Here is a 22707-nt window from a genome sequence, read left to right as displayed (position 1 = left end):
GTGTGCCCGGCCAACTCCCTTTGGACAAAAATCCACAGAAAAGTTTGTTTGAAGTCCGACCGTGTGTACAAGGCTTAGATGGACATGTAGTTCTAATTGGATTTAAATTAAAGAGGACATAAACTTCCATGGATTGTTTGTACCTATAGGTAAGCCTACAATAAGGCTTCCCTATACAGTAGGTACTGTAAATATCTCCTAAACATGCACTGTTATAGGAGATATTTACTGTATATGCCACAGATGACATCAGCCCATGCGTTTTGAAGGAATAGCCGACTTTGCAGTTTCTTCAGAGCCCTCTGCCGTGACCGGCGGCTCCCGCACGCATTCGCGGGAGTGATGTCATGCAGCCGGAGTCTGTGGCCCGGAAGGAAGATGAGCGAAGATGGATCTGGCCTCCAGCAGTGACAATGAGGGCTTTGTTTGCAGGTAAGCATCACATAATGTGCCAGTATGTGATGCATACTAGCACATTATGCCTTTACTTTGCAGGTCTGGAGAAAAAAAAAAAAAAAAGAGGCAGAGTTTACTTCCTCTTTGTGTGACAAATTAAAGCCTTAGTTCATCTGTATTTCAACATTTACAACAGTTTGTTTTTCAATTGGGAAAAAGGTTTAAACCTCTGTTAGAGCTGTGTTTGCATTTTTTTGTACACGCGTACCCAACATGTCAAGCCATAAAATTGTGGCCGCAAAACCAAAAGTCTGTGCTAAAAATTGTTCAGAGTTGATCATGCATGGCGATATATAACATGTAGCACATGGGTTCATTCCGCTGAAGAAGGATCAGCAAACAGAGGTTAGATTTTGGTGCGTGTGGAAGTGATCAAGAATGCTGCCGCTGCCACCAACGTAAGCCTTGCGTCACTGGCAGGAAAAAAAAGGTGAAACCATATAAATGATGGTCTGTTGTAAGCATTCCTGATAACATTTGTCTCAACCCCTGTAACTACAGCTTTTGCTGGACAACTTGGTCTGCATGAAAATGTGGACAAAAACATAATAAAAAGGCATGCAAAATAAAAGTAAATCAAACTATATATTAGCATTGCAGATCAAAAAAAAAAAAAAAAAAAAAACACAAAGGGGTATAGGAGGGAATTGGGACTATACGATGGCCAGGAGATAATGCAAAGAAGTGAAAATGGAGGGAAAAAAAAAAAAATGTATTTATAGCAATGTAAAAAAAACTCAAGGACCGGCTCACGTACATATACGTAATCACTTTAAAAATGAGCGTGTCTTCCGGGTATCGCCGCTCCAGCCGATTGGCTGGAGCGGCGATGACGTGCATGCTCGCAGAAGATTTCCTTTCCGGCATGGGTCGGCCATTCAGCCGAGGACCCCCCCCTGCGCATGTGCCGCTGCAATCAGCGGCGCATCGCGAGGGGAATATCTCCTAAACCGTACAGGTTTAGGAGATATTCTTTATACCTACAGGTAAGCCTCATTATAGGCTTACCTGTAGGCAAAAGTGAAAAAAGTGGGTTTACAACCACTTTAAGTGGTTAACAAACACCAATAACAGAGTCACATCATAGTTTCAGTATGGCAAGTACAAAAGGGGTGAACTCCATACATGTGGAGTACGGGTGAACTGAGCGGACAAAGACACCCCAATGCGTTTCAACAAATTATCTTCTTTAGGGATGACGATTTCCACTTAAAAAGGATATCTACCATACTTAAACTACGATGTGACTTTATTTTATTAGTGTTGTTAAATACTCTTGAGGTTTTTTACATTGCAATAATTTTGTATTTTTTTTTATCTCTACGTCATTTTCATTTATTTGCATTATCTCCTAAGTATTGTATAGTCTTTGTGGGGTTTTGTGTATTGCATTATAGGGATAGATACACCCCCCCCCTTTATTTTTGGGTTCAGATATTGCCCACTTATAGCCGTTTTAGCTATGGTGTTATCATATTTAATTTACTGTACATGTAGGTTAGATGTAGACATTTGTATCACACAATAATGTTGATGGAAATAAAACACAAAACACAATGCAAACCCAAAGTGAGATTTAATACAAAGAAACAAAAAAGTACAAAGTGAGAAAAAGGTGAAAAGATTAAAATTATACAGTCACAATGGTATAATGAAAAACATGTATATAAAAAAAATGTTTTCTTAATGATGATCTTAAAGATGTATCTTAACACAGGATTATTATTTGGCCACCACAAAATGACATTTCCTACCAGGATAAATTGCTTTTATACTTACATGCTTTAGTAGTTAAGCAGTCTGGAAACCATTTGTACACTATCAAACCACTCAATCTTATTAAACATCCAATAGGAAAATATATAATATCTAAGGCAACACTTGGAGTTGTCCATTTGATGCTTTAATAATATTTAGTTATATATGTAATATGTAGTTATTTTTTTTTTCTTTTGTAAAAAAGTTATTCTATGGCAGACCTTGGCACCCCAGATGTTTTTGGAACTACATTTCCCATGATGCTCAATTGCACCACAGAGCGCATGAGCATCATGGGAAATGTAGTTCCAAAACATCTGGGGTGCCACGGTTCACCATCAATGTTCTATGCGCTCATTTATTATATTGGGCAATACCGGTCAGTGGTTACATAGAAACATTTTCTCCTCCACTGACCTACAGTACATGCTGATTATCTTGCTGTAGTACAGAATATAGTTTTGATTCCAGAAACCAGCTGAGCATTTTTAACCCTCAGTGTATGTACATGGGCGCGCACCCTTTGAGATTACCAAGTCCTATATAATGGGATTGCTAGATTGTCATTTACAGGTCTGATATTGCTTCAAGATCCAATGCTTTCTGCCACTCGGGCCTCAGCCTCCAGGCTCTCTCCCCCCCGCCCCCCAACAATGTTCCACAACTAAAAAAACATGCAGTACAATCCATAACATCATAAAGAGCTTATATGATTTTATTGATCCAGCAATGTTGAGACCTTTCAGGCACTACCTCCCTTAACGCTTTTAGCATAGAGCCCCATGATGAAGCTTTAGGTGGAAGAAAATGGTGTTAGAAAGAGGCAAGGAGTAGAGCAGGGGTCTCCAAACTTTCTAAACAAAGGGCCAGTTTACTGTCCTTCAAATTTTGGGGGGGGGGGGGGTGGACTGTGACCAGCGGTAGTAGATTTTTTTTTTCTGGCAATAGTGGGAGTAAACAGTGCCCCACCTTTGGTATTAGGGGGAGGAATAGTGCACCATTCTTGGTGTCTATGGGAGAAATAGCACCCCATTGTTGATATCAGTTGCAAGAAATGTTGGTGTTAGAGGACAGAATGGTGTCTCATTAGTGGGATGAATAGTGCCCCAAGGGCCGTATAAAGGCAACTGAAGGGCCGTATCTGGCCCTCGGGCTGCAGTTTGGAGACCCCTGGCGTAGAGTATCTCAGTGTTACTGGGTCAATACAAATTTTGAAGACATTTAGGAGTTACAGGATGCAGCTGCACATTATTACATTGTAGAATACTGCTATATGGTTTGTGGTATCTCTAGAAATGTGGATAAACGGTGTCAAAGGTTTATTTTTTTTAAAGTCCTTCACAAAAAATGAGCCCTTAAAAAGAACATGCAATTATATACATATGTCAGTTCATTTGGTGCACTTTGCAGAAACAATGCAGCTTCTTAAACTATGCACAACAGAATGCAGATGTCAGGTGCTTTTCTGTAGCTTATTTTTAGAGTCTAATTGTAGGCAACAATTGAAAGATCAGTGAACTGAAATAATGAAAAAAAAAAAAAAAAAAAAAAAAGTGAAATGGTATCCAGCAAGCACTGCAAAAATCAGTGCCAAAGTCAGAAAATTCATTGTACCTGGATCCAAGTTTTCTGCAGTCCAATGCACCAGAATACAGGGAACACCTCACAAGGTGTGTACCTCTTAAAGCCTGTCTTTCTGCATCACTAATCATATCCAGACTGAAGGTGGCTTCTGTACTTTTTTTCTTACATTAGGTTTTCTGTACGTGAGAGACAGCGTGCAGGAAGTGCATTTAGGAAGTTCCCTCCTATTTTCCAAGCAGGGATTCTCATAATACCGACAAAAGGGAGACAAATGGACTACAGTTATGCCTGGATGAAAAAATGTATTTATCCAATAGGTATCTAGGGTTTAATGTTTTATCTAGACATGAGAGACATGGAGGCGGCTGTCCTTGGTAAGCGATCTTTCTTCTAACACTTGATTGAACCAGTGAGTAAAGATAACAGCCAATCAGCTAGTATTTTCAAAGGGAAGTTAGCAGTGTAGCCTCTATTTCCTTCCAGACAGGTTTCCCACGATTTCACATATGGACAACCCATCGTTTTAGTGCAATGATAACCGGGTAGTCTTAAGCCAGCCATAGCCAAGGTTTGACTCTCAACCAGTTCAGCAGGGAGCAGCCGAGATTCAAACCAAACCATGTATGAGCAGGCTAATCAATCCAAGTTGATCCATCGATCACCTTGGGTAAGTTGCGACTATAATAAAACTGTATAATGTATGGCCAGCTTTGGAAGAGCATTCTTAGTAAAATGGCTTCACCTACAAAAAAAGATAAATACTCTGGATTGTCAGTTCTAACCTTTTCAGCCCTAGGAACTTTCCAGACACAAGGCTTCAGATAAGAAATTTGGAGTAAAGATGCTAGTGTCCCCCCAAAAAATGCTGCCAAGTTCTTGTATGTCTTTAAATACCCGACACCGGGCTCTGTTGTGCTGATAAAATTCTAGGTAGATAGCCGATTTCGGGAGAAAGTATAGGAGGAGAAACCATATAGGTGATAGCTCCTTTATAAATGCCCTATTGACAGGGAAATGCTACAGCAAAGGCCCAAAGCAAGCAAAAAACTGGACGCCTTCCCTGCATACACTTAAAGATATATTTTAAAATAATAGCAGTCAAAACAACTTTGTCAAAAGGAACTATAGGCAAATACGTTTACAAAAGCACAGCGACGTGTAAGCTGGTTCCAAAAAAGACATTATATGCAAACGGATAAAATGCCAAGTTGTAAGACAAACTGGCGGTAAGCACAAACCCAGGACAAAATATATATAACCTGAATGTTTTAAGGCTGCGGAACCCTAAGCTTTGTTTACAAAAAAAATACATTAAAAAGAAAAAAAAAAAACACACAACTAAGTGCTTGTATTGGTAGACAATGTATAGAACTGATGCTTTAAAAACGATGAACAAAAACGCTGATCTGCCCACATGAACTGAAAGAAAAATAATGGAATGAAAAACACTTGGTGAAAGTCTACACATCACCACACTGAGAACTTGTCAAAATAAAATAATGGTTTCTTTTTTATTGCTTTAAGAAAAGTAAACTAGCACCTTCACTTCTGGCAAAATCCAACATTATTCACCATTTTAGGTAATACTTGGATTACACAAATAAGGTCCGGCAGCAGGAGTCTCTGGATATTCCCCGGCTATGGTCATTGTTAGGCTTTGTCTGGGTGAAAGTAAAAGCCAGAGAACCACAAGAGGCTAAAGAACTCCTACTAAAGGCTGTACCTTCTATAGCAGTTAGTAAGAAGCCTGCACTGACCTAAAAAGTCAGCATCCTCCTAGCACTAAATAGATTGCCATTTTTATCTATCAAATGTATGTAAAATGTGTATAATATTTGAAAAATAAAGAAAATTGATTTTTTTAGCTCATGTAATATTTTGCCATTTAAACGCTAAAGCAACTCTATTCCCTCCACTTCACTTGCGGTGGAGTCAAACTTTATCTGCATCAAATGCGAGAGGAAATGGGCATTTGTTGTACATTTTATTTCCACTGCAGACTTATTTTGGAAAACAAATAAAAAAAATAGCAAAACCATACCAAGTCAATACTATAAAGTCATAAAACAAGGCTGTCCCAGATAGGTTATATTATGAACATATTAAAAATACAGCATCTTTAAGAACTGTATATATACAAAATGGTGTTGCATAGATGGTTAGAGAGCTTCAAGCTTCTAGAATAAACAAGTCTCACATTATACCTGTAGCACTTATTAAAAGAATTTGATTAGCTGTAAACTGTGTAGTCTCCAGGTTTCCTGTATGCTTTGGTCCGCTCACAATGTTAAGAGAAAAGGATGGCATGTGGTGACAATTCAAGCAACTAAATGACATGAACCTGCAAGTCCAATCTTGTCATGTAAGCCTGTGCATCTTAACTGAAAAGAAAATAAACATAAAATGAAGGTGAGTTTAAAACAAAAAGAATGGTAAACAAAAAAAAGTTTAAATCAGAACATAAAATAAAACTGGACAATGTATTCTTGTGATATTTATACCTAGTTACTGGTCTTAGTCTAGCGGAACCATTCACCTATAGAAAATTGTATGAACACGTGTTTGTCTACTGGTACTTATGAATTTCTGCCTGTGTATGGCCAGCATTAGACCATACCCATATAAATTTAAAAATGTTTTAAGACTATTATCAAATCTCCCTTTTTGGGATACTGCCGTAGACTAAACCATTTTCTTTTCTGCAACCACAATATTACCAAATCTGGCATTGTTCGTTCAGCAAGTCCTACTTAGTTAATCGATTTATGGTGTTTAGGTTTGGGGAGGCTACAATTAACTTTAAATGCCATCTATTTATATGTAGCAAGAAAGAAAGTTTGCCCTCTTCCTTTTCTGTAATAGGTGGTAGGATTTCTGCTCCTACCTGTGCTGTCTGGGCGAGGAGAAAATTCCCTAACTCGCATACATGTAGCAATAAAAAAGCCATCAAGCCGACAAATTGTGCAAAACTACGTGTGATTGAATGTACCTTGTGCACAACAAAATTTCAGTTGTGTTCACATAAATAAAAATAATTGAAAAAAGCAATAGAAAATTGACAGAGGTGCCAATATTTCTGCACTCTATCCAAAAAAAGGTTGGCTTGAGTTCATTTTAAAACCCAACTGAAAGGAAAACGTTAGTTCATTAGCCTAGTATACACATGCTGAATGTCGGCGCCTTCGGCCAGTTCAATAGAAACCGGGCGACATTCGGCCCGTGTGTACGGCAGCTGGGTCGACTTCTGCCGAAAGGTCATGGCCGAAAAAGGTCTGCCGACTTGCTCCCCATTGGCTAAGCAGAGTGTTCTGGCAGCTAGCGTCCCCGCCCCCCCCCCCGTCAGAACACAATAGCACAGCAGGGGAGATCACAGTACGAACATTAGATTCTTGAACGGAAAAAAAAAAAAACGAGTAGTGTGCACCAGGCTTAAGGGAGGGTTATACCTAGTCAGTTTTTTTTTTTTAACCATCTGCATCCCATGAAGGAGGAGATTTCACTTTCACTTGCTGCCCTATTGACAAAACATTGTCAAAGTAAGGGAATTCCAGCAGGACGTCATTTAAAGTCCCAGGACAAATAAATTGGATAAACTGTTCTAACCAATAACATTTCTAAACTAAAATTCTTTTTTAAATTAACACCGATTACAGTAGAAAAAAAAAAAAAAAAAAAGTGCAAATTTTTGTTTGGTTAAATATTTTATCATATTTATCTACGTATTACAAAAAAGTTGTTCTTGTATTTAAAAAAAAATATGTATTACTTTGTTACTTTAGGTAACAAAGTTATTGCCAAATCAACAGGCACAAATCAGAAATGTAAAAACTGCTCTGGTCCATAAGGAGTGTACAGGTGAACCGATTAAATTGACATCCAACTCAGTTCTTTTAAGCATTGCATTCTCAGAATACGTTTAACTGCTTAAGGACCAGCGCACGACGATATACGTCAGCACAATGGCATGGCTGGGCAGATGGACGTACCTGTATGTCCCCTTCAAGATGCGGCATTGTGGGCGTGCGCAAGGCCCAATGACGTCACTTCTGCATGCGGGAACCGCCAGTCACGGCACAATCTTTTTTTAGAGACGGCACGCTCGCCGTTACTAAAGGGTTCTAAAGTCATCGGCGCCTGTCTCATTTGTAAATATCTCCTAAACCGTAGAGGTTTAAAAGATATTTCGAGCACCTACAGGTAAAGCCTTAATCTAGACTTACCTGTAGGTAAGTGGTTGTAAAGGGTTTACAACCACTTTAAGTCACTGCTTTGAGTCATAAAATGCATCATCATGGCCTGGCCCCCGGAAGGAAGACCAGGAGAAGATGAAGAGCATGGGACCAGCTGGTGCGTTGACACAGTGTAATGCTGGAGAGCTTTGTTTGACAGGCAAGTCTCCCATATTGTGCCAATATACTGTGCATGCTAGCCCATTATGACATAAAGCTCCTAAATGCCCAGTTTCAATAAAAAAAAAAAAAAAAAGTTGATTCCACTTTAAGCTGGTGCCATGACTGCCCCAGGTTTCTGGTTTCGGGATATGTTCCATAGGATGCCATCTTGTATACCGGGACTAGAGTTGTGTCACCTTACACTATGTCCATCAATAGAAACACAACCCTGTAGCCTAGGATGGCATGGCACTCCCCATGCTCTTTGCTCCCCCCCTTCCCCTCGCTTCTCCAAACTAACAGACTGGTTGGAGATTATACTGTTCAGTCTTTCCTGTGAAGACCAGAAGTTCAGGGGAAAAGCACAGAGAGGTGGAGCCAGCAGCACTGAAAGTTGTAAAACTGCAAGTAGTTTATGGGGAATGTATTTTATTGTGCTAAAAAGCGCTGAGGGTTTAATACTACTTAAAAAGCTAGGAGTATGTAAATCTTTGCTTTTCTATGGTTTGTTAATGATGGTGCTTTTCTGTGATGTCCAATAATTAATTTCAAATCGCATCAGATAAAAGAATTGTGCTTGGTCTGATCACATTTACCATCCACAGCCCATATATAAAAACAACCTGACTTGCACATGGTTGACACAAGCTCACAACTTCAGTCGTAGAGTTGCCCGATCGCTTTTACAGTACTGAGAGGATGCAAAGTGGTTAAAACACAAGAATACTGAACATCAGCCAGTTAACTAGATTCAGATATGGCATTATAAATGAAAAAGAAAAATGCAGCAACATTTGCTGAGAGAAGTTAAGTAATCCACTGAGGTCTGCATAGGACACTATGGTACACTACAGGACTCGCCGACATGGAGTCCCTGCCACTGCGAATGGCAACTGCGGGGGTCTAAAGTGGTGCAAAATGGAACTAAACAGGGGTTTCTAATTGGAAGGCTGTTTACTCCACACTGCAATGACTATTCCTACATGATAGTTGGAGAGTGTGATCACATGATGACAGGTCCTGCTCCTGACCCTTTACCCATTCATTACAATTTTTGAGGCTTTGCTGGTTTTATTAGAGGGGCAAAAATCAAATCTGTAAAAGCACAATGCAGTGCTTTACAAATGTGGCAAGCTATTAATTGTATTTAAGGAGGCAGTATAGATGTGGTTGGATCATACTTGTTAATAAATTGGCCCCTTAGTTTATGTCAGAGGACTAGCCATAGAAATTTCACATGGAAGTGGGTTGGGATGTACAATATAAAAATGTTCTTATACCAAATCTCACTGTTCTGTTGGTTTTACAAAGCAATGATTGCTCCAGTGCCTCTACAAATCTACATCACTTGTCTAAGTCACAGAAACACTTCAGGTTTCCTTGCAGCCCCTTTGGACAGAGCCAGAGCACAAACTTCATATGTCTGCAATAAGATGAATGATTTACACCCTAGTCATTTCCATATAAAAAGCTGTACAGTGAAGCGCAGCCAAACACATCCATGATGATGCATGGAACTTAGTATATGAAGGCGCTTTCGCCTGTATTCAGTGCCTCGTGTTGTCCTGCTGACCTCTGTCCCAACCCCTGTAATAGGAAATACAGTACTGACTTCAAAGAACATCTTTATCCAGATGCAAACCATCAGCATTGTAATTGGTTACTGTGGTAATACAATAGATCGCCAGCAGGGGGTGCTGTGGGTGACAATTTCAGCTTACTAAACTGGGCCCAAACTGCTAATAGAGCAGATTTATTGTTGGATCCATTGCCAATAAATTGCTCCTCATATTACATCAGGCATACTCAAATCTCTTAAACATCTACATCTAAGAAAAAGGTGCGCAGGTGAGCAATTGCTTTAAATTGGGCCTTTTCCAATGACAAGTTTTGAAACCTGGGACTGCCCCTGGAAAAAGAGGGGAAAGCGCCTATACGTCGTTTTCAAAGGAAACCAGTCATGTGAGGCTAGTGGAGCTGCTATTGCTGACCACCTCATAAAAACGCTAGTAGCCTGGCGGTTATGCTGACTTCCTGTCATTAATACTTCATGTGTCACTAGATCAGGAAGTTAAAAGACAAGTTCTTATCTGCTTACTTACACATCACCTACTTAAAATAATAAAGCGAGAGGATCAGCAGGACGGCCTAGCAAGCAGTATATTCAAAATAGGTTATCCATGACAGTCTAATTTCCACTTCGATTCTTTCCTCCACTTTTTGGTCTCTCCTGGACATAACCAAGGCCCTTCAACCCACTATTATATACACGTGACAGGTGGGCACAGATAAGTTATGCCAGGTTTCCCTAGCACATTGGACTGCTTCAAAAATCTGAGGGGGGTTTCACTTTCTTCATTTAAAGCGGACTTCCACCCAAAAGTGGAACTTCCGCTTTAGGCACTCCTCACCCCCTTACATGCCACATTTGGCACGTCATTTTTTTTGGGGGGGGGGGGGGGGGGAGTGGGACTTCCTGTCCCACTTCCACCTACGGGCCACCTAGGCTGCGGCGACTCTCGCCTTAGGCGGCCCCTCCCACTAGGCGATCTCCTGGGAAATGTGACAGGTCCCAGGAGATCGCCTGTCCACTCCTAGAGAGCATTGCGACTCGCGCAACGAGTGCCAAACTGTGAAGCCAAAAGCTGTCATGGTTGGGTGCCCACGGTGTAAATGGAGGCGCCAGCGGAGAGAAGCGATGCTCCGTGCGGCCGCAATCGTTGGACCGTGGAGCAGGCAAGTGTCTTTTTGTAGCGGCTGACTTTTAATAAACATAAAAAGGCTGGAACTCCCCTTTAAGGTTAGGACACTCTTGAGATTTTCCATTAACCTGAAAAACAGCTACAGCCTGCTTTCTACTTGCAGTGGATTAATAGGATTTTGGGGGTAACAGAACGGATGAATTTGCAATTAATCATTCATATATCTGGAGGTTGCATTATTATTGTTTAAAATTACTTTTTCATTCTCAGTCTTTTATTCTGTGTTAAATATACAGCTCAGTCACATCGCACATTGCCACATTAGACAGGTTAGTCCCAGGAATGAAAACTTTAGGCAGATTCAGCTATAAATACATGTTTCCGTTCAGCGAGTTCTCATTCATGCAGAAATTTTGCAAGCACATGCTCCAGCAGATGCTGCTCAACTGACTCAGCAGATAAACTACAGTAAGCAATTTCTTTGCTTAGAAGATAATCCTGGGAGAGAACAGCATGGAATCCGTGGAAGGGATATTTTATCACATACTGAGAAACCTTTGTTAAAGCCCACCACCTCTGTTTCGCTGCAGTAAAAAAAAAAAAGATATTATATCTATCTCTATATCCATCTAGAGATAGATAGATAGAGATAGATAGTCCCTTTGCACTACCCCTAAAGCTGCAGTCATGTGACTCTGCAGTCCTGAGCCTTTTTTCTTTATTACCCACGGAGTCCTTCTTTAGGAGTCCACATCACTGCTTGAATGGCATGGACATTTCCTCTCGGCTGTCCAGTGGTGGGGTCCTCTCAGAATCCAGGAGAATTGGCATGAGGGGGAAGTAGAGAATCAGCAGATGAGGGACCGTCTGCATTGCTGAATTAGCAGGGGACTATATCGCCAGGTAAGAAAAAAAGATTCTCTGCAGTATGGGTTAGAGGTGGGTGGAAAGGTGGTTATATTTTTGCATGGAATGAGGCTTTTGAAGGGCAATTCCTGGCACCAGCTAACATCTGAATTGCTATCGAGGAACAAATGCTATTGTGCTAAATTCTTAAAGACCACTTGTGGCTGCTATTGCCAACTACCTAGTTGCTCGAAACACTGACCTTTATATTTTTGGAGTCACTGATCTAGAACAAGTATGCAGAATACATACCCTATACCTTATCTGCACATTTTTATTAGATCAGAGAGTGAAAATATTGAAGTAATAGGATCAACAGGGCATCCAGGCAAATATCTTTTTCCAAAGAACTGGTCAGCAATGGCAGCCTCCAAGCCTCTCTTGTAACACATTTACATTATGATCCCCAGCTGCTAGATTCGGTGTAGGTACCCATAGACTTTAGTACACAGTCCCCTGTTCCAGAGGTTTTTGACTCTATTGAGGGATAAGCCCAAATCTACGGACCAACTGCCATGTCAGGAGTAGAAGTGATTTGATGTGTTGCAACATCTTGACTAATACTATATCTCTCCCCACCTTCCTCCACTAATAAGCTAGTGCAGCCCAACCACCTCCCCCCCCCCCCCCCCCTGATAAATGGGGCCATTTGTGTCTAGCCTATACAGTCAGAAAAGAGCAGTCAGTGCACTAGATAAAAATCAAGGGAAAAACTGCTCAGTTAGTAGGTTTTATGCGCCGAGTGCAAGTACTAGTGCGTTGGTTTGGCCCCTGTGCAGGTGTATCAGATTTTTTTGTGTGCTTTACCCTCAGTTTTAGCTGCAGTCCCATAGGCTTTCTATTAGGTTGTGCATTGACACATTTTCTGAAAGTGCATCAAAAGTCCCACATGCTGCATCATCTGCAAAAACATGCAGCGTAATAGAAAGTCTATGGGACTGTGGTTAAAACCGTAGGTAAAGTGCACAAAAATTGCAGATGCACCGACGCTGCAACCAAAGCACAGCGCACCAATGTGAAAGCTGTCTAAATGAAAACATATGCATTTAAAGATTAAATATGATTTTTTTTTGTTAAATCAGGAGCAGCACATTTTCTAGTTCTGATCCTGAAACCTACAATTACCCTGATTAGGGAGAAGGTGCAATCTGCTTCATGGAGTTTCTTTTTTACCTGCACTGGGCATGTAGTGGTGGAAGGATTTTGGAATTCGGAAACCGTTTAAGGCAAGACAACACAGTTGCTTAGTGATTATTACTTCTGTCTTGCACCACTTGGGTCCTTTGTTTAAATCCCAACCATAGTATGCCTGTATGGAGTTTGCATGCTCTCCTTGTGCTTGTGTGCATTTCCTCCGGGTACTCTGGTTAGCTCCCACACTCCAAGTTAGTAGAGTCATTGGCTCCTGACTAAATTAGATCTAGTATGTGCGGGTATGCATGTGAGATATGGACTAGAAATTGCAATCCTTGAGGGCAGGGACTGACATTAATGTACAGTATGTTAAAGCATTACGTAAATAAAATACCTGTAATAATATAATCATGTCAGTTTTTGGGCTAAGCAAAGACACAGCTATTTCCTGATAACTTAGAAAATAGAGCTCAGTGAACACTATTTCATCTGAATGAACAGCCTTATTTACCAAAGACTATACATTAAAAAAAAAAAATTGCACCTTTGCAATCTCATGTACACGAGGACAGTCAATTTTGTTGGCACCCACCAAACTTAGGGAAACCCAGCTAAAGCCTGGGAGTTCTTACGCCTACCATAGACCTAGTTACACAGATAGATAGTACCTATGTCTATGGCAGCAGTAAGAACTACCAGGCTTTAGCGGAGCTCCTCTAAGTTTGGTAGGTGCCAGCAAAATTTACTGCCCGCATGTGCCTACATCCAACATTACAAGGAAAGAAAAATCTGCCTCATATCGACATTGTGTAGTGCAATAGGAATAGAAATACTGAAGTAAAAACTGTGATAAGTGCACAAGTAAACACTTACTTTTTTCTGTCTTTATCCTTCTTTAAAGGCTGCTGGGAAGTTGCTTGGTATCCCTGAGGCTGCAATGATTCCACTGCCATCTTCCGCCTGTTGAAGGAGTTCATCTCGTCCTCCAGCTCCTTCCTCTTTTCCTCTAGCTTTCTGTTCTCGTCTTGGTGTATCCTCTTCAGATGTGCAAACTTATCTTGAAGCTACAAGCACAAAAAGATATTCTCATGAAGCCTGCAGCAAAAACAGATCACGTCTTGCTTTCCTCAAGGCAATTTCTGATATCATATCATTGTGGAGATCTGATGTTTATCATCTTTCATTACATTTATGTATATTTTGCTCTATAAAATCAAGTTCTACATTACGAACAGACAAGCTACCACTAGATGGCGGTAATGCCTTTGTTTTGTTTTCTATTTTATTCGAATAACTGAAAATATAAGGTTTTAGTTGCTTGGATCAAACTAGGATCATCGGAAAGAGGCACTTACTTCCCTCTCCTTTTCCTTCAGCTCAGATTCTGTCTCCTTCACTCTGCTGACAAACAACTGCCGCATTTCTTCCTCTTTCCGATGCAGGTCCTCCAGAAACTCTTTTCTTTTAGCTTCATAAGTCTCCTGAAGACTGAGAGCACAAGAATTATTAAAAGAAAAGTACACAAAGCACAGGAAGTGGCATACACCCTTTAGAAACCAGATAAGGTGCTTGTGCCCGTTTCATGTACTCGTCACAGACAGGTACATGAATTTGTCTGTGTGTGCACCAAGGATTGTCCACAATGTACAGTCTTTCCTCTGCGCACTCACTTCCCCCTCCGGTGCACACATCACACTGTCAGGCACACGGCTCGGAAGTTTTGTACTGACAGACTAGTTCCCCATCAGGGCTGCTTTACTTTTTGATCGACAGCGCACAGCAATGGGTGGATCCGCTATTCAGTCCAAAAGAAGCTTTCAAATCTGCCCTTTGCCATGTGCGGTCAATGAAAAGTAAAGCAGACTAAGAGACTAGTTCCCCATCAGGCTCCGCACACTGCTGCCACATATGGGCAATTACATCACATCCTCATTTACATGTAGTTTTGGGCTAGGGAATATCCCAGCCCACAGCTCTGTGTGAGAATCACATACATGACAACATGCACTGCCTGCTCTTTGTGTTGGCGTACCTCTGCACTGTTGGTTTTCTTTTTATCCAAACAAAAAGGCTTTATTAGGAATTGCACATCATAACATTGTCAGACAGTAATGTTCAATAATCTTATAATGGGATTGTGCATTTTGGATTTCTAATGTGAGAACTGGTTGTAATTCTTTAAGAATATGTCACTGCCATACTGACAGATTCCTAAAGTGGTGGTTGGAAGAACAATTTGAATTTGCTGCATGTTGGCAACGTTACTGACAGGTGAGGGATAGAACAGATGAATATGTGCATAGGAGAGCCAGCTTCACCAGATCCTCTGTGTACAAACACCTCCAATGCAAAAGGATGGCAGCTTACCAGAATGTGGTGGCTTCCAAATTAATGGAAAAGCCAACAACGTAGTGGAGAAAACTTTACCCAGGTGTATCCAGAGGTGCTGGCGGCCGAGGAGCGTAGCGACGTCGTGTCTTGTCCCACTAATGGGTGGGAGCAGACGTGACATCACCACGCTCCTTGGCCGCTCGATATTCTGTCCATGGTCATTGCTGCAGCCTTTTATATGACAACATGCTCATTTTTATCAATGATAATGTAAAGGCTTCTTTTATATTCAATAAACCACCTTTTATACAGTATCGCGATATGATTATTTATATTTTGATGCACATGCATCGGGTATGAGTTTGTTTTGAAGCACACCAGGACCGCCAGCACTTCTATAGATACACCTGGGAAAGGGTTTTCCCCACTGTGTTGTTGGCTTTTGCATTAATTTGGAAGCTACCACATTGCATTGGAGGTGTTTTATACAGAGGATCTGGGGAAGCTGGCTCTTATGCGCATAATCATCTGTTCTAGTCCTCACCTGTTGGGAAATCACTTTTCTTCTTTCCTTGACTTTTGCCTTTTTGGATGCTTGATCAACTTCATTTTATTGATGATCTCATTATTGTACCCCTTTTTGTTTCTCATTTATCACATTTACCTTTAACAATGTTCATCAAAAAAATTGAGATCATGCTATAGATGCTCATTGAGTGATAGCGCTGCACTATATGTATATTGATTGTTATTGGTTGTTCATCTATTGACCTCTCTAGCAGCTGTCTATTATTCGCTATTTTTATATTATATGTACTTTTTAAGCAAATCTAGCACAGATATAACTTATATGTTCTTTAATGGTACTGACAGAAAAGTGCCATTAGGGCCGTTTTAAAAATTCTATTGACTTTGCATCATGGGAAAGCTGGGGGCTGGGGGCCCGTTGTAAGACTGCAATTCTGCACGATTTCCATCCCCCTGCTTTCTTGGATGGCATCAGTGGGGCATAGGGATATTGTCTGCATCACCCGGAAGTACAATATTTTTTTTTTTTTTAACTGTAAATAAAAAGGCAAACATTTTTTTCCCCCCATTTTGGATAGCGCACCCAGTCAGGTTTTTTTGTTTCGCCATCTGTCCCATTAGGGAGATTTCCATTTATTTCCTGTCCCAAAGCCAAAACAGGAAGTGAGAGAAAATCCCTGCAAAGAGAGGGGATCCCAGTGCGTCACCAGAACCAGTGTCCCCATAGAATAACAGTAAACAGGACGTACAGAGGGGATGAATCTCCCTGACAGGAGAAAAGACAGAAATAATACATTACAGATGTTCCAATCCTTCTGCACTCTTATCCAAAACTAAAAAGAAAAAACAGTTTTGCCTTTAGTTACACTTTACTGAAAGCTATTCTTTTAAAATTACTATTTTAGTTTGGGGTAGGGACTAGATGTAACAAAGGCCTTTCATTTTTCTTGTAACGTCCAATTTCATATTAAAAATAAATGTGAGCTCAGCTGTTTTCACAAGATAGCATGTCAATAAGCATTATACAAATGACTGCGATAGTATATAATGTAGAACTGCACAGTTACTAGATTTAATTCCGTTTTTCTTTTCTTACAATGGTTTTGCATCCGAATGTATGCACCATGGAAATGTTGTAAAAAAATAAATAAAAAAAATAGATTTCCTGGTCCCTTAAAGCAGATTAAACAGCACAGATTAAGCTGTAAAAAAAACAAAAAACCACAAACCCAACACTCCACTTCCTGCATGCCCTCTATACAGACAACGAAAATCAGGGCTACTGAGCCCTGACCACCGTGGTCCAAGTGTGTCCCTTTGTCATATGCTACTGTCTCCCTCTGCTCTCCTCTCCCCCTCACTCCTGCCTGTCAGCTTGCATCTGTGTGTCTCCGTCTCCGCCCTCCACCGACATTAGTAAAAATAAAAATTGTAAATGCACATGGCCAGCCCCTCTATTATATTTTGGCATACCACACTGTAGTAGTCTTTTATAAAAAAAACAAGCTTAAATACAGTTTGTGCGATCTTTAGGCTGGAAATGGTACTCTCGTATGGTTTCCAGCGCTAATATCAGAGGGAGATCATGGCCTCTCCTGCAGAAGCCATCAATCGGCATGTATAAAGCTGCTGCGAGTCACGTAACCGGCATGAAGCTCGTTGTAAACCGGTATTTACAGCGCTTGTTTTAATAAAAGACTGATGTAGTGTGCTCTGGCAGGCTCTAATAGAGGGTCTCGCAGTGTTTCTCTTATATGGCTTAACAAACATTTTAAACAGTCCCATTGGGGAATTTTAATAGCATGTTCCAGCATTCCAACCCTCCCCTAGTATCTACCTAAAAGGTTGGTTATCTGGGTCAGTGTCTTTAAAACCCATCTCTTCAAGCTTGCAACGCCTGTACAGCTCATAATGGCGCGTATGCGTCTGTTCCCTGAGATCCTCCATATTGACCCGGATCAGCATTTCCCTCAGCTTCACAAAGTCGCAGTGACTCTCATTTTCAACTATGGGAGAAACAAATGTGTTAGAAATACTATAAAATACATGTAAAAAGGTTCAACTGCACCTGGAAAAAATTAATTTTAAATGATACACAACAGGAGAGTGTACGGCCATTATCTTTTTTACTTCACTATATATGGTGTTGAGCCCCCGAATGGGACTATAGCAAGTACACTCACCTGAGCGGTAAACATTCCTCAGTGGGATACACAACAGCAACAAGATTGGAATAGTATTTAAACTAGGGTCCAATAAGAAAGCACTCAGTCATGTTATGAAGAACACCTCACAATATGCACAACATACTTAAGAGATAATAATGGATTTATGTCACAGAGTGACCTTTGAATGGGACACTTGGGAGATCAAGTCTTCTAGAGCAGGATGGCAAACTCCATTTCATTGTGGGCCGCATCAGCATTATTGTTGCCCTCAAAGGCCGGTTGAACACCCCACTCCCCCATACATCAGATGTCAAGAGTTCCCACAGTGATTATGTTTCAGCAAGGTCTCAACCTCAGGATCTCATTGATCCTCATCCTGATATACAGGGCAATATTCCTGACAGCTACCGGTCATGGATAATAACGTCTTCGGAATGTACTATGTTCATAACCTAAAGCTTATTTTTCTCGTCTATTTCTGTTGATGCCCACATGTTCCACTGCTGCCTTACTAAAAGACCTAACCGGTTTACCAAGATCTTCTGCCCTCATTTGTTTTGTATACGTTCTTGCTGTACGATTCAGAACATGCAAGGATTGTTTGCTGCTCTGCGCTGTGTTCATTTACTCTATATTTTTCAAAATACCAATAAAAACGATTGAAACAGAAGTCAAGAGTCCCCCACCATTTCTTATATCACAGTGCATCTCCTTTACTTTGTGGTAAGTTGGGGGCAGAGTTGGGAAGCAGAAAGAGCAGGGTGTGAATGAGGATCAGAGGAAGGCTAAAGTCAGCTGCCGGAGTCGGATCAAAGCTGAGACCAGGGGAGGTGGACTAGGGGGTGCTGCAGCTGAATAGGAAACCACAGGATCTGGTGGAGGAGTTCTGTTGTCCTCTCTGCTGCTGACTGCTGAGACAAGGTGGCGGTGGTGGGGACGAGGGGGGTGCTGCACCTGCAGGAAAGGTGCGAGGGCCACATGAAATTGCCTGGCGGGCCAGATTCATCTGTGGCCCTTGAGTCCGACGTGTGTTCTAGGGGATATGGCCCACCCAACACTACCTGTATTGATAGACTCCTTATCTAATATCATAAACATTCATATTTTGTTAAAACAGCTAGAAACTTTGGTTAACATTCATGCCATCAAAAAGAAATATGTATTTACAGAGATACAGGAGATACTCCTGATGTTCCAAGATTACCAGTTGCCTGGTTGTCCCTGATCAACATGTTTGTTCCAAGATCCTAGCTCAGAAATAATTAAAGCCCCATGATCACCATGACAGCCAGGCATAAAATACTTTTAGAGGGAAAGACCAGCAGCCGCATCTATATTTTTCTCAGTACCCGATTTTTAGGTTTGCTGAACAAGGTCAATCAAGCAGCAGCAGTGCTGGTCTCAACTGTCTAGATAAAAGTTCTTCAAAGCTACAAGTAGAATTGTTTACTATACAATTTCTGATCATAAAAAAAGCATGTTAAAGTGGATGAAAACACACCTACATAAGTTTTACATGAATAGCCATCTTCAGCTTTCTAGACTCTTAAAGTGCACATCCTGTTAGAATTATTTCTTCCTGTTTCAGCAGTGGGAGGGGAGTCTGGGCATACACTGTATATAAGCCGATTGGAGGAAAGGCTCACCCCCCCCCCCTCTCCACATAGGGAACAAAGAAACTTGCAGAGCTGTGCTGTGAATAGACCAGCTCTCTGCCTATCTATCTCCAAGTTTCCTCCCCTACAAAACGCCCAGTTGCTGTTATCGCATGTGTCGGAGAGCTTGTCAGAAGTGGTTAGTCTGATAACAGAGGAACGGAGCAGCAGATAGACATAGGACTCAGGATTGAGAGAGAGAAAGAGAGAGCGATAAGTAAACACTACAGATAGACGTGGCCAGGTCAGATTTCATGAATGGGGTTTACATCCACTTTAAATATTTACACACACAAAAAAAATTTTTTTTTACGTTCACACATACCTTGAACAACACCCCATGGGTACTGTCTGGCTCTCACCAGCTTATTCCCAACTTTCACTTCTTCTGTGCTCCCAACTACAGCAAATGGGAGATGAGCCTAAACACAAAAATGATAATGGGGATATATCAATACATATGATAAAGGATCAGACATGAGAGCCAACAGTAACGCAAGGGCAACAACAAATGATGTAAACAATAATAGGCAATATTTAACCATGTAAAAAAAAAAGTTGGGCGTACAAGGAACGTCCAAAAAAGTAATCTGAATATTTTGGTGCACCTTGCTCCCCAAAGCTTCCTCCTTGGTAACACTCACTCTCACGCTTACAATTTGTCCCACTCTGTTTCAGGAAAAGAAAAGAAAAGCTGCTGTATTAATAAAACCTGCACTTCTGAAAGTGCACAGGTAATCTGTATCCTGCCTACTATGAAAAGAATTTGCCATGATTTGCAGCACTGTTTGAACCTGCAGGAAAACTTCTGTAGGAGTGGAGTCAGGTGTCATTTTTAGATGCACTGATCTTCAAGTGAAACCGTAGATAACAAAATGAATCACAGATATCCAAAAGCACACAGTGTCACAAACAAAAAGGATACAAGAGCAATTTTTCAATGTTTGGGGATCTCTTTAAATGTATTGAGAGTAAGCCTTAAAAAAACATTTGCTGAAGCAGCCAAGATTTTGCAGATAAAAAACAAACATGGCACCATAGCTAAAAGCAGATTGTGCAGTCACTTGTCTGCCACTAGAGAGCAGTGGAGCACTACAAGATACATACAAGTAACAACAAGCAAGCAGGTTCTCAAGAGAAAAAATAAATAAAAATCAATGCTGGATGTAGTAACATGATGTAGAATGATAGATTACATAATTCCAATGTATAAGCCAAGATTAGGTCTATATCAAATTCAAAAAAATAAATAAAAAAATCGCATTAGAAAGACTAAAGCTCGACAAGATCTTTGTGAAAAGGTTTTCTATAAACATAAGTCAAAATATATAAAGAAGAATTTCAAGTATGAATATTGATCTCCACTTGCTTCCACGTCCTATGCTGGCTGCCCTGCTGCATTCTGAACACAGGTGCTTGGTACAGATGCCATTCAGAGAATGCTTTGGATTTTTCAAAATGAATGCAAAGTATTCTCTGACTGGTCGAGAGGCCGGGCAGTGAAGACATGCTTTCTACTTCGTCCAATCAGAGAATGCTTTGCCTTCATTCAGAAAATGCAAGCATTTTCTTTCTGTATGGGCTGTGTTAGGAAAAACTGATTTCTAACCAACCCACTAATATTTACAATGCCATGCCATTCCAAATTCTTTTTACTTACATTCATTACAGAGTTAATCTCAGCCACCGCTTCGTCATCAGTCGGGAATTGGTAAATCTGGACACCATTGCTAACCAGCTCACTCATAATCTTGATTTTGAACTTGTGGAGTTCACTCTTAGATATTGTGTCCGCTTTAGCAATTATGGGAATGATGTTCACCTAGAGAACAGAAAGGGGAATTTAAGAGAAAAGATTTACACACCAGCAATTAGAAAATATGCTTTTAGATAGAATAATGCCACTGAAAATCACACAAAAGACTAAAACAAAGAAAGTCCAATAGTCATTTTACGTGAACTAGAGCTTGCGCATACCATGTTCATCTGCTCATGTTCACAGACAACTGTTATATTTTATGTGCCCTAGTCACATAAAAAAAAAAAAAAAAAAAAAAAAAAAAAAATTGGCGAGGTGTGGTGCGGTATGCGGGAAAAGTGCAGCGCGTCTGCGCTGGATGGCACCGAATGTCATTGCACATCAGCGCAACACACTGTGCTGGTGTGCAGTGACATGAATAAAGTTGCGGGAATAAAAAAAAAAAAAAAAAAAAAAAAAAACACATAACAAGCGGTGTGAAAGCCAAAACACACATTGCACTGCAACTTGCCAAAGTTGGCACGGCACAAGCCTGCACAGTAAAATGCTGCGTTTTATCTGGCAGGCTAGTGTGATCGTAGCCTCAAATACAGGGTTGATCATCGGGCACAATAGTTCTAACCCGTTAATTATGTGCTGGACACAACCCCTGCCATCTACAACTGTCCATATCAAACTTATGGAGAATCTGAGAGTGCCATTTATTGGTTATAGCTCAGGATCTGGCCCATCAATAAATGCAACCAATCCTGCCATATGCATGTGGTAAGATCAGATGTAGACGCTGGCCTTCCATCCATGTATTGGACAATAGAGACTAATTTCAGAGCAGACATTGACAGCTCTTTGTAGTCCCTAGCATCACAGACACATGGCAATTACTGGTAAACTATACCTATACTTCCAGATACCCAATCCCAGTATTAGAACCATTAACCTCAGTTATATTACTGCTTGCCTTGCTAGGTTAGTTTTGGATGTCTTCAAATAAGGGGTTAACAGTTGACCATGTTTAACCCATATGCTGCTAGCCTTAGTAAATGGATAGAAAAGTTTTTTTTTGTTTTTTTTTAATCAGAAAAGGTGTTTATTGAAAAAAAGAACCATACAAAGTTACAAACATGCACATTACATGGTGCAGCAGAAAGAATACTGAGTACAGGCTTAATCCTAACACAGTTCTCTACTCATACAAAAGGTTACAGAGCAAGGTATTCTGTACCCATACAACATTCTAGACCAGTGTTTATCAACTACAGTCCTCAAGGCGCCCCAACAGGTCATGTTTTCAGGCTTTCCATTATTTTGCACGGGTGATTTGATCAGTTTCACTGC

The 22707-nt window shown here is 40.7% G+C and overlaps 1 protein-coding gene across 1 annotated transcript in view; it reads right to left on the bottom strand.

The window, feature by feature from the left end:
- Positions 1–3532: 3532 nt before the first annotated feature.
- SEPTIN8 (septin 8) overlaps positions 3533–22707 on the bottom strand; it is a 121417-nt gene continuing 102242 nt past the window's right edge. The window contains exons 5-10 of the mRNA XM_040344635.1: positions 21274–21435; positions 19939–20035; positions 17628–17796; positions 14287–14419; positions 13805–13995; positions 3533–6179 (exon numbers count right to left, since the gene is read on the bottom strand). Coding sequence (XP_040200569.1) covers positions 6176–6179; positions 13805–13995; positions 14287–14419; positions 17628–17796; positions 19939–20035; positions 21274–21435 — 756 coding nt within the window. The 3' untranslated portion in view covers positions 3533–6175. The remainder of the gene's footprint in view (positions 6180–13804; positions 13996–14286; positions 14420–17627; positions 17797–19938; positions 20036–21273; positions 21436–22707) is intronic.

This window comes from Rana temporaria, chromosome 3 (genome assembly GCF_905171775.1).
Source record: "Rana temporaria chromosome 3, aRanTem1.1, whole genome shotgun sequence".
Taxonomy (NCBI): Eukaryota; Metazoa; Chordata; class Amphibia; order Anura; family Ranidae; genus Rana; species Rana temporaria.
Note: the sequence above shows the minus strand (reverse complement) of the source record. Positions and strands in the feature narration are given on the sequence as shown.